Source organism: Micropterus salmoides, unplaced genomic scaffold (assembly GCF_014851395.1).
Source record: "Micropterus salmoides isolate LMB-PRFRI ecotype aquatic unplaced genomic scaffold, ASM1485139v1 Ms_hic_scaffold_6, whole genome shotgun sequence".
Classification (NCBI taxonomy): Eukaryota; Metazoa; Chordata; class Actinopteri; order Centrarchiformes; family Centrarchidae; genus Micropterus; species Micropterus salmoides.
The window spans coordinates 17,616,143-17,629,043 of NW_024044348.1; the positions used below are offsets into that span (position 1 = coordinate 17,616,143).

At 40.3% G+C, this 12,901-nt stretch overlaps 1 protein-coding gene across 2 annotated transcripts in view; it reads right to left on the bottom strand.

The window, feature by feature from the left end:
* Positions 1–12,901, bottom strand: part of fam189a1 (family with sequence similarity 189 member A1) — a 90,505-nt gene that overhangs the window by 1,685 nt on the left and 75,919 nt on the right. For both annotated transcript variants that reach the window (XM_038702164.1, XM_038702163.1), the window contains exons 5-11: positions 7,829–7,936; positions 5,151–5,311; positions 3,157–3,292; positions 2,027–2,105; positions 1,164–1,931; positions 685–756; positions 62–384 (exon numbers count right to left, since the gene is read on the bottom strand). In XM_038702164.1, the coding sequence (XP_038558092.1) occupies positions 62–384; positions 685–756; positions 1,164–1,931; positions 2,027–2,105; positions 3,157–3,292; positions 5,151–5,311; positions 7,829–7,936 (1,647 nt within the window). The remainder of the gene's footprint in view (positions 1–61; positions 385–684; positions 757–1,163; positions 1,932–2,026; positions 2,106–3,156; positions 3,293–5,150; positions 5,312–7,828; positions 7,937–12,901) is intronic.

The window sequence follows — 12,901 nt, forward strand, 5'->3', positions numbered from 1 at the left end:
GTTATCTAATAATTGTGTAATATGCATGTTAACATGCAGTTGGCTAACGTACGTATTTTACCTGATCTATGACATTGGCACTAAAAATGGCCTCCTCCATGTGTTTCTCATCCGATTTGATGACACACTTGATGTTGTTGACAACCTGCTGGACTTCAGGAGGCAGACTGCAGCTCGAATGTTCCAGGAACTTGGCCACCAGTATTTTGGTGTCTTTGTACATCTTCAGGTCAGCGAGGGAGTGTGGGCGTTCGTGGGAGGAGTGTGTGTGCATGGCTCGTGGTTTAAGGTGGATATCAACTTTCCTGCCCTCCTTTTGCTGCTTCCTGACACATATGTGACTGGGTTTTGCTCCAACAGCATCTGTTGAAACGCCTGTTGGCTCTGAAGATAAGATGAAGAAGAACTGTCAAAACACATGAAATCATATACATCACGATGAAACACATTGTTATTATCAGCTTAGTTAAAATGGCTTTTTTAAAATTTTCTGAAACCATTACAGAATACTTAATGTTTCAGTTTATCTAAACATTTTAAATGTTTTTTACCGGACAGTGACTGTGTATTTGTTTCAATTAAGTTAGATTCACAGTTTTTCTTTCAAGTCTGATTGCCTTACAAAATGGGATGTGAATGCTGTTAAGCAGCAGATGTCCCACCATTACATGAATTCACAGTTACCTTGCTCTGGTGATGTATGAGTTGAATCTTCAGCAGCAGGGTTATTTGCAGAAGTGCAGCTCACATTTTCTCCTGCAGAGGGAGACAAGAAACTTACTTAGTGGTTGCTAGTGAGTGATCCACTTATTCTGCTTATTGACAATGGAAGGCTGTAGGGCTGCCACCAATGATTAATCTTATTATCAATGGATCAGCCGATTTTTTTCCTTGTTTAATTGATTAGTTGTTTAGTCTATAAAATGTCAGAAAGTAGCACAAATTTGTCTTGTCAGATTAAATCAGATTCAAACCAAGTCAGAAACCTTATGATTCCAAAGAATCTGGAACCAAACAATGTTTGGACCTTTTTGCTTGAAAAATGACTCAATAATGATGCATCAGCTGACTAATTGTTTAAGCTCTAAAAGGCTGATCACTCTAGTGATGCTTAGATGTAGTGCAGCAGTGTAAGTCTTGTGTAACATTTTTGCCACACTCACTTGCTGTCGTAGATGAGCAGGAGATAGGGTCACTGGTGGAACGGACAATGCGTGCCAGTTTGCGGTACCTCCTGGCTGCTCGAAACACCCGAGGCCTCTCTGAGGGTGAGTAGCCACTTTGGGCTGAGGTAGAGGGGGGCTGTGATGTGGAGGAGGATGACCAAACACTGAAGCACAGCCTGGGGCCGCGTGGCCTGCTAGGAGGGGAAGGGGAAGGAGAAGGAGCCAAGGGGCTGATGCCTGAAGTTCCACCAGAGGAGGCCACAGAGGTGGGGGAGCAAGGCTGAGGTGGCGGAGGGAGAGTGACGGGGAGAGTGAGCTTCCGGCTCATCATTCGTGCTTTAATGAGGGAGTGAGTTGATGCTTTAGGCGGCTCCTCTGGTAAATGTTTGGCTGATGCAAGCTCGTCACATATGTGCATTGCAGCCCTGAGTTCTTCACATGGATGTGTGTTGTCCGTGGAATCCTCCTGGTCCATGTTGCTGTAGTTTTCTGAGGACCAGTCCGGAGAGCGTTCCAGAGACTCCTGGGTGTGTGAGGACTCACTGTATCCTGTATCACTGGGGCGAGCGTCAGTGTTAGGCAGGCCACGATGGCGTGTACAAAGTTCCAGGCTGGTGCAGCTTCCATCAATGGGGGCAGTGTGGAGCATGCCATAGGGAGAGGAGTCAGAGCCCTGGACCTCCAGGGAGCACAAGTCCTCTGAGGAGCATGTCTGGTCCTGATCAGCCACCTCGGACACCATCAGTGACGCACTGTCCACCGAGGCTGAAAAAATGGGAGAAAATATCATCAGCATGACTACTAGTAGACAAAAACATTCGACAATCCTCTGCAGTGTTCACTGATCCAGCTGTCTTTACCCTGAGTGCTGAGTCCTGCAGTAGTGTTTCTCTCACACAGACTGGATTCAGTGGCTTGTTGCTCTATGCTGGTGGTAACCTGTAAAGAGGAAAATATCACAGCCCTGTTTGAATAAAAAGTAGCATAAAAGCAGCTGTGTGGCACCTAACACTCAACAACACAGTTTAGTCTGTAGAGGGCTCTGTAAGACCATAACACACTGAACAGAAATGTCTCAGCTAAGAAGGTAGGTGTACCAGTGGAGAAAACTACTGTATAATGTAGAGTTGAATAAGAATTTTAACTAGATTCACTCATATGCTTTAAAGGTACAATATGACATACATACATTCAAACAACTTCACATCATGCGGGGTCTTAAGCTTGAAATCATCAGTTGAGTTTCTTCTGCCATCTGACTGTTCTCTCACACAATCAATCTGTCACTGCCTGTTTCCATTAGTTATTTACAGCAACCACTGCTAATCTATTGCAGGTGAGAAAACCTACTGCAGATTCCTATTTGAAGTACACTATTAAAAATGGGTGTGGAGAGAGCTACGGCTTTAGCACGTAAAATGGCAACAAGGGATTAAAAGCCTAAGGTGTTAAATGATGCTGAGAATATAATGGAAGATAAAAGGATGTGCTTCCACATTATAAAGTTATTTTTAGCTATGAACAATGAGATGTAGCTGAAAAAGCTCTGATCAGACAGTTCAACATGACAGTCAAGGGACACCGCCTCAGTAAGTCTGGAACAGCAGACTATACACTGGCTGTGATTTTTTCCTTAAATACTTGACAGGCAACATCTACAAAAATGCAGTCATAAGATGAACACAGTAGCAATGCCATTTCGCATTGAGTTTTTGAGTAAAATAAATGGTCTATGATATCAAAGTATTGATGTGCCACAGTACAGTCTCACAGAGCTGCTAGCATGGCTGTTGACTCTCACTACTGCACATATGTAAAATATATGTAGCTTATACATATATACATATGTGTATATGTAAGTTAAAGAAGTTAACTGACTTGTGGATTGGTTTGCTCTCTTTAAAAACAGAGAAATTAATGTCATGTCCCAGGCCCAGTTGCCTCTTGAGACAGTGTTGTTTTAAGGGATGAGCGGGCAGATACTTCTCACCTGGCTGGCAGGGGTCTGCCCCACTATAGACTCATACGGAGGAGGCAGGTCAGTTGGGTACAGTGTCCCTGGGCTGTTGATGGGTACCCCATAGATGGCACTGAAGGGAGAATGGGGGAAGTCCAAGTGCAGGCCTCTGTCAGGGGCATAACAGAACAGTTTCAACCAAACAATAAACAACAAAACCTAAAAATCCAAATCGTACTTCGAACAACCAAAGATCCAAAGAGTGGAGAGTACATTAAGTCAGTCACACATATCCATTTTATCTCAAAAATATCAAAAATACAGTAGGCAATATTGTCCATTAAAACATTAAGATAGAAAGGATGAAAAAAATATCCTCTTGTCCCCGACACTCCAATCCAGACGATATATACAGGTAGTGTAATATTCCGTGTGCACCACCACTGATTAATATGGTGCCAATCAGGAATAAGCAGCCATGCACGCAGCCATATCTTTTAATTACAACCCCATTCTCCTCTAAAGTGCCAGAGCATGAAATACAACCTGAGAGTTTCCACCAATCATCCGATGCATGATGATGTCATGACACATCCCTGGCCCTGGGCAGGGACACCATAAATGCTTCTTCTGCCTTGTTGATATTTATGGCAAATTGACAAACAGATGTGGCTTCCTGCCAAATGGCTACATCAACAGCACTCTCTCTCTCTGGCAAGACAGAGAAAGTAGAGGGAGTGATGAGGGAGGGGACAGCCCATTGGTCACAACAGCTGAGAATCACTGATGTCGCAGCTGCTTAACGGAGGGAGATGCTCTGATCTGACCATGGATGATAATATTACAAGTGATGGTCACAGCCAGATGGTAAACAAACACCATTGCTGCTTTATATGATGGATTTGGATTTGTCATTGCTTTTGGCATCTGTATATTCACCATCTCACAGGAGATTCTAGGTGTTTAGGGTAGTCTCTCCAAAAACTTTCCTCTGCTTGACCGACCAACCCTATGATCAATATTTCATAGGGACCTCCAATATCTGATTTGTTTCAGGTCTCTGTGGAGAGGGAGGTAGGTAGTTACAGGAAATAGTTATAGGCAAAAAATGAATCCTGAAGATTCTTAAATATGTCTGCTATTATGTAAAACTGGAAACTTTAATAAAAGCAAGTGCTCACTTCCCACTCATTCCTCTTGCAGATATTAATGCAATTCAAGGAGGGGGCACTGAGCCATGTACAACATCCTGAACAACTGATATCTTTTTGAAACCAGCAGAATCCTACTTTCAGTGCCTATTGGCATTTTGAGATAGGTCTCTATATCAATACGACTTTTCTATAGGTTCCACAAATCTATGTGAATAAAAGTAAAATCCCAGGAACAGTGCCCATGTATTCCTAAGGAGAACATGCAGCGCCGCTGACTTGATACCCAATTTGAGTAGCTGCCCTCTGGGAGATGCGTTATGTTGCCTTTGGCAAAAGAAAAATATTTACACATTTCCCACTACAATCAGTAATTTACCAATTTACTCACTGTAATTAATCTGCAGTTTTTGTTTCACTTAATATAACAAACATTATTACATGTGTGGATTGCACTGAACTTTGAATATAACTGATCAGTGATTGTTGTTTGTCTGTACACAAAGATTTGATGTCACAAATATCATTAATGTGTTCTTTTCCACCATGGTGAACAATATAGCTGAATTGTATTGTTTTGTGTTGTACTGTAACAAGAACCGAATTTATGGATGAATTTAGAGTTGGGGGATTGCCAAAGTATTTGGGACTACAAGGCAGTTATACATCTATAAAGGGGGGTGGATTTCTAAGTAGACTATTGTGCATAATTACACTATCTTGGACTTTGGACTATATTTGTTAGCAAATTACTATTTTATTGTGTATTCCCATAAAGTATAGATACACTGGTACCACAGTTTGGGGAGCACTGAGCACTTTGTTTTAGTACAGAGAACAAAATGTGATGCTGATGGGTAGTATTTTGCCTCTCACCTCTGTCCATCCATTGAGGGGGTGCAGGTGTACTCTGGGGGGTAGTATGGTGGTGGGGGAATGGGAGGAATAAACTCATCAAAGTCCAGTGTTTGGTGGAGGATGGTTCCATGGGGGGTCATGCAGTCAGCATTTAGGGCTCTCGCTCTGTGCGGCATAAACTGAAACACAGCATAAAAACATCCATTATCAGGTCTTTATTACACATGGTACTTTGTTGTTTATTCAGACAATAATTTATCCAGGGAGATGTGGATAAGCAAATGTGTCTTTTCACAGCACCTCTCCACTGCATTTACATGTATTCACATCCACGTGCTGTTGGTCACTGAACAAGCTTTACTGCAGCAGCTGCAAGTCTAGTGCTTTGCTCAGTGGCACCTCAACAGCAGCTCTGAAAGCACTGCTCATTTACTTTCCTCACTCAGACATTTCTAAGTGGGACAGCTTTCCAGTCACACACACAGTCAGTCTGCTGTTTTAATCTCCAGGCTGCCACTGCTATTGACTTGACTAAATTTACTGAGCTACATAAAAGGTTAACACCTCTTGTGGTAAATGGGAAACGAGGCCACTCTTACAAACTCTGCGAGACTGTTAGAGATAAGACACTGTGCTTTTTCCCTTTTATTTTCTACGGCTTGATTTGTCTTTTTCTATTTTAGCTTATCGTTATCTTCTATTTTATTTTGTTTTACTCCTAAAAACCTATTCATGAGTAACTTTTTATTATGTCGTTTTATATTATTTATATTACATTTCTTTTATATCTTTTCTTATTGTCTTTCCTTATGTAAAGCATTTGAATTGCCTTCTGGATGAACGGTGCCATATAAATAAACTTGACTTCTTTCTGTGTGGTGTGCATGTCTGCTTTTTATCAAATAAAATATTTACATATATTATATTAAATATTTTCTGTTTTCATACATTTATGTAAAAATTTATCATTATTATTAATTAATCATTAAGTAAATCTCACCCGTCACAGGTCTAGACAGTAAGATGCTCTGAGAATGACGTGTCCATAGTTTTGATAATCTGAAAATAGGGCACTGAAGCAGGGACCACTGTTAATTAAGTCCTTATGTCAACTTGAGAAGGAGGTTTCAGTCCCATTTTTAATTGGTGTATGGTTGAAACAGCTTCGGGTAAATTTATTTTTATCTTCTTAAAAAAGGATATTACTCATTTATATATGTGACTTTTTTCCTATGGTCATGTCCCAGGGATCAAACAAGTATTCATCTACGTAGTTACCATTGACATATAAGCACCTTGTAAAGTTGAGCAAACAATTACACAGCCTGTAGACATGGAGTAAAATTATCATTAACGTCAGAGTCAAATATTCAATCTCTTTCTAGCTCTGTTTTGGTCTGTACCAACTCCTGAGGGAAATATCTGTCTCTTTTAGCTACTAAATGCTCCATTATGTTCACCAGCATATAGTGGGTTTATGAGAGACTCTTCACTGAAAACAGAGACGACACTAATGAGGGTGAACCAAAACAGAAAAGTTGTGGGTTGGAAAACCAAAACAAGAAGCTAAAAGTTGCAAAGAAACTAAAAAGAGCTGAGAGGAATTGCAGTTGGGTGATAATACTCTGTGGGTTCATCACACAAACAACCCCTTTCACATATGTGCATATACACACGTTGTCAAACAACCCATTGTTAATATAGAAATATTGATTAAAGCAGCTTTAAATAAGAACAGAACATAACAGAGTAAATGAATATCAGGATTATAAATAATAATAATAATTTCAATAATGGTGATGAGATATAATTATTTTCAGTAGGTCACGTTTCCAGTAGGTCAACGTTTCCAGTTGACTCAAAAATCACAGATTTCACAAAAGTTTGTCTGCTTTACACATGGATTTTGTTGCCTTGTGACTCAAATGGAGATTAAATTAATTTAATGTCTGGACTCTGAGTTCAACTTTATTTTAGCACCTACTATATACTAAATTCACTGCTGATTTCCTGCCACTTCGACGTGTTATCAAAGCTTATCAAAGCAAGCTTCACGTCCAGCGCATAGCACCAGCTTTAATATCCAGACTGTTTTCAGCACGCACAAAATTGACAGCGTAGTTCATAAAATGTGTAAAAGGTTCTTGCATCAGATATTACTGCAAAGCTATCAAGTATCAAGTAGTGTTTCTCTACCTTTCCAGTCGTCGATGTGTTTAGAGGCATGAAATCACTGTTGTTGGTGTTTGAATACGCCATGCTAATTTCCCTCATGAATGAAAGCATTTCATGCTTAATTCATTGTTCCACATAAAATGACAAAAGAGGGTCATACTGAGGACGTTGTACCTTTGAGGAAAAAAATCCAGTGAGATGTTAAGCTGTTCTCTTCAAATCCAACATATTTTTGAGATGCAGCAACTCACTGAGAGAGGTCCTGTGGCAATTGACTGTCACTGTGTGTGTTTACATTACCAAGCAGGATGATTCAACCAAAAACTCAATTTTACTTTCCACTATCTTACTGTAAAACAGATTAAGGCTGGGCACATCCTCTTCCATAGCTGCATGTGTTTATCTAACCTGATGATAATGGTCTTCAGACAAAAAAAGGGATTTTTCTTTTAACTGCACTGTGGTCACTGAAAAGAACAGAAAGTCAGTTATTGTTCTCGTCCTCCTTCCTTCACACTCACCATCTGCAGCACATCAGTTGAGACCATCTGCATACAGCACATGGCAGTGGCTAGAGCACACACAATGGTGGAGATGACGTTAAGGGCACATACGCTGAACAGCAGCTCCTAAAGGACAGGGGGGGGGAGGAAGAGACTGTTAGAGGAACGGGGAACAAAAGAAGAGGAAGGAGGAAGAGTGTGAAAAATAAGAGAATTGACAAAGGTTTAGGAGAGAAGGTGAAAAGAGGAGAGAGGAAGAGAAGACAGTTAACATTATAAACATAAAGATGAGTAATACGAGGAAAAAAAGGTGAATGTGGAACAACTGGAGAAAATACAGAAAGGTGGCACAAACAGCGCTGACATCGCCAGTAACATAACCAAGTTTAGAAAAGCATTGCAGGGTGGCACTGCAGTGAGAGAACACTTCTAAAAATGGTTTAGTAACCACACAGCACTAAGAAGAGTTTGCATTGCACTGAATGCTGATGAAAAGCAATATGATGTCTGCTTACATGCAAGCCTAGCAAACAAATTCAGTAATAGGGAAAACAACCTCATAAACATCCAAGGTTAAGCACGAGCATTTATACATTCACACTCTGCCAATGCAGTGAACTGCAAGGGGACAAACCAGTACTGAATCTGTCAGCAAAAAGAAATGCTCATGCTGGAGAAATACCAGCCTAGCACCATGAATCAGAGAAAAGATGTATGACTGCAGTCCGTTATGCTGCTGCTTGTGCTACTCTTCTAAAAAGGTAGAAAATAACCATCTTTAAGTGGCCCCATTTTGAAACCATTTTGAGTTTTGTATGTCCTAACACATTAACCTATAATAACTGTACAACATGAGTTAATTTCTCCAAGATGAGCAGAGGAACAGTAATACCACCTGCCTGGAAATTAGCTCTGGGAATAGCAGGTGTCTAGAACATAGAGCATGTTGAGAGAGATGGGATGGTAGCAGCTTGTATTGCTGCTTCAAAATGAAAAAATATATATATCATATGTATAAATATATATATGTGTGTGTGTGTGTGTGTGTGTGTGTGTGTGTGTGTGCGTGTGTTTTTGTAAGCCCTTTTAGGTGTTTGAATACAGTCACAAAATATATGTTGTTCTTCTTTATCTGTCACAATAAATTCACTTATGCAGTCACTATGATAATACTATTATCAGGACTCTTATCACACACAGTGTACGACTGTCAAAAGGTGAGAGGTAGGAGGAGGAGGAGAGAAGGCAGGATCTGGGGTGAATGTGTGGCAGAGAATTTGACTGTGGAAGTTTTCCTTTAAATATCTTACGTCAAAACAAGAGTAAGTAAATTGAATCAACTTAGAAATTCTCCAGCTCATACATCTGCAACACCACAAACATACTGTACACCCACAAGGGTACAACCCCTAATTTATGAATATAATATAATTCCTTAGAGACAATAACCAGAGAGACTTTCATGAATGAAGCTCCCCAGTTACTACACAAAGTGTTTTCCAGCCCGTCGCTCAGATTATTCATCAGATTCAGGAGGCAAATAATTCCGACTGACATTCAAAAACCCCACTTGTATTAGGCTTCTGAGAATCTGCAGAGAGGACATACATTTCCCCAACAGAGATCTGCCAGGTGGATTCTTGTCAGGATGCAGATACCTTGATTTTTTTAAAGGAGGTTCAGGCTAGGTGTTTATGGCAAGCAGTGATGTTTTGCAGAACCAGATCCCATTAGTCACTTACATTCTTTTGAAGATTATGATATAAAATGAACGTTGGCATTTGGGGTGTTCGGAGTTACCAGCCCTGCAACTGTTTTTCAAACATGTTTGTTATCCAGTAACTAGCTGCCAAAGATCAAGTCTGTGCGAGATGGAAGTTAAAGCGGAGATGAGCTGGAACCAGTGAAGTTGAAGTTGTGCAGTGCCAATTATAAACTAAACTAATACATGTTTGTATTGGAAGCTAACAAGCTTGGAACATGTTTTGTGTAGGAGGAAAGTCTGGACTTCTTGAGGAAGGAGCACAAGTCTGTCTGACATTTTAAACTGCTTTTAGCATGGTGAGAATTACAGTAGTTTAGTAAAGGCAAGATATCTGAAGAAGAGGCATGCCACAACCTGCTCAAGAAAAGCAATCCATCACAGTAAACATGGTAATGTGGTAATGTAGGGCAGACAAATCAATCTTTACCAGACAATTGACCCTTCGCTAAGCCACACCCTGAATACACAGCTGGCCAATCACAGTGCAGTATTGGACTCATTCTAACTGAGGTCCGACACTTTCACGGCTGCGCTCCATTGACTCTAATGCAAAAAGAGTTGTTTTCTATCTTTATTTTGCCGTATTTTTTCCAAGATATGGTCAAATGCTGTTGCTGGGGCACTTGTAATCATTACAGTAGCTACCCAGAGAGGTTGAAAGAAGAAGTACAATTTAATCTCTTTGCAAAACCTAAAACAAATCCAGAAAAATGTTGGCTGTGGATTGTTCCTAATGTAATGTTAGTTAGCTAACGCTAGCTAACTTACTACTGAATGTAATGTTATAAAGCCCTACTGTTCTGCTTTTTAATAATTGTCATAGTGAATAGGGACCTACCCAGCTGTACAGGAACACTGTTGATCCTTAATATCATTGTTCTCAGATAAGTTATTTCAGTGGTTCAATTTTAAGTTCATCTGTGATCAGTAGGCTTTAGCTTCTATCTTTGTTTTTTCACATCAGTTTGATGGCCTGAATACAACCTTCAAATGCACAATTCAACTGCAAAACTGTCTGCTTTCTGAGATTGTTTTTTCCAAAAATTAGACAATATTTCTCCAGGAGTGCAGTAACAGACAGTGGCAGCGCCGCAATAAAGTCCAACAGGTCCGACAGTTTGTCCGACTTAGCAACAGTAACTAAGGGGGGCCTGGCTTAGCGAGGGGTCAATTATAACATAACTTTGATCACAATAGAAGAGTCATAATGTTCAGTAAAAGTGGTTATGGGGTTCACTGTAATGAATTACCTCACTAAGTCTCAGGCCTCTGCAAGTCGATTCTTATACCACAGTGAACTGAATGGAAAATGTTCTGCTTTAAAAGTAGAAACAAATTGAAAAAACTAAAATTCCATATTGTGCTTTGAAAGTTGATCAACATTTATGTCAGACAGACTCGTCTGACAACAACCTCATAGTGGCAGACTGTATATTACTCTGGGCCTTACAGAGGGCTTAATTAATTGCCTCTCAACTGTTAAGTTCTTGACCAGGAACAAACTACACACATGCCTCCACTAGATGCTCTGTCTACTTCCCTAAATTGTGACAGGCTCCGAGTAGCAAAGGGCAGCACCCTGCTCTGCAATCCAGGTGGATCACGCTCTGTCTGTCCTGCTAGATGAACAACAACCAATGTTCCTTCTGGATTTCTGCTTGAAAGCCATAATGGAAGGCTAAGACTCCCTAAAAAGTTGACACCCATCCTCTTTGACATAGGTACACAGTTTAATCCATGTTATAGGACCTGACACACCATCTGACCTCAGAGCTAGTGCCAACAAAGACAGATTGATGATCCTCACATAATCTCACGTCTTATGTTTGAACTACAGCTGGCTGTATCATCAACTGGCTGCTTCTGTTTTGTGCCTGCATGAGAGAAAATACAGTAACAAATGCTAACCAAAAACACCAGACACAAAGATGGAAATAAATCCTGGGTTTTATGATTCTATCCCTGACAAAGTAAGATGTGTGGCATTTTACAAAAACATTAGAATGTCAATAAACCAAAAACCCGACCAAAAAGGTCAGTAGTCTGTTTCTGTAGATCAAAGAATCTTGCAGACATTTTCACGTCTTTCATTGTGATTAAATGTTCCATCATTGGCTCAGAATACAAATTGAGAATATGGTCTTGCTTTGCTGTGGACAGATGTGTGCTTGTCTGTGGCCTTACTTGTGAAAGATGACGAGGCACAGGACAACAATGTGTACAAAATGCAATGAATGGAGGAATTCTCACATTCTTGAGGTTGAATGACGAGTAAAACAGCTTTTTCACAACAATTCAACAAAAATCAATCAGCTGAAGAGTTGCTGGTTTGAGACAACAGCAAACGGTACCAAACACACCACACAAATTATAGGCACTGTTTAACTAATAGCAAGGCAGTTGTGTATCCCTGCAGATTGTGATGAGACCAGGGCCAACATCAACTCTGTACATTCACTGTATTCACATGTTAAATACATTTGATGCAAGTTTGCTGACTGAAATATGTTCACTGTCGATCATTTATCTATCCTGCTGTGCAACTTTGTTTTTGAAGAGGCTTTCCTGAGATAAAGCTGAAGCTGTAGTTTTTTCAAACAATTCTCAAACACCGGAGTTGGAGATCCCAAAGTCAAACTGCAAGCATCTAGTAAGTCAAGAAATATTTATGACGGCTTCCTCTGAGTTCATTTACAGTCCATTTCTGTGATTTCTCTTGTGACCACAATGGACATGATGACATAATAAATCCTAGCAGGCAAAGAAATGTAATAATGCCTCTACAGAAACTGTTTAACATGCCTGCTCATCAGATATTTAACCTCTAGAAGATACCTTGCCTTAAGCCAATCCGGTTAGTGAGTTACACAGCAAGGTTACACATCCACCCCCGTACAGGAAATCGCAAATTATCTAAATTCTACCTCCCACTGATAATTTGTGGCCCCAGGCAGTGCAATGAAAAGAAAAAATGGGATGAAAATGTACTGTTTATGCAAAGAGTGAATGGCACACATCAGTAGCAACATGAACAGTGCTGATTGTTTCTTTGAAAAGAAAACCTTTAAACAGAAAAGAGCTACTGCTGCGAAATGAGTGAATAAGAAGATTAAAGTGGTCCAATACTTAGTCTACCTGCTGTGATACTGTAGTTCTCCCCATATGCTGTGCTTTTTAGTGATGGAGGAACTATATGGCAGCTGCATCATGACTTCATTATGATCAGCGACAGCCTAACAGCCATCTGAAATGGCCGAGGACTCTGGGGACTCTGTCATGACAGCTTCCTCTTACACATAACTCAACAAATCTGACTACTTTGGCCC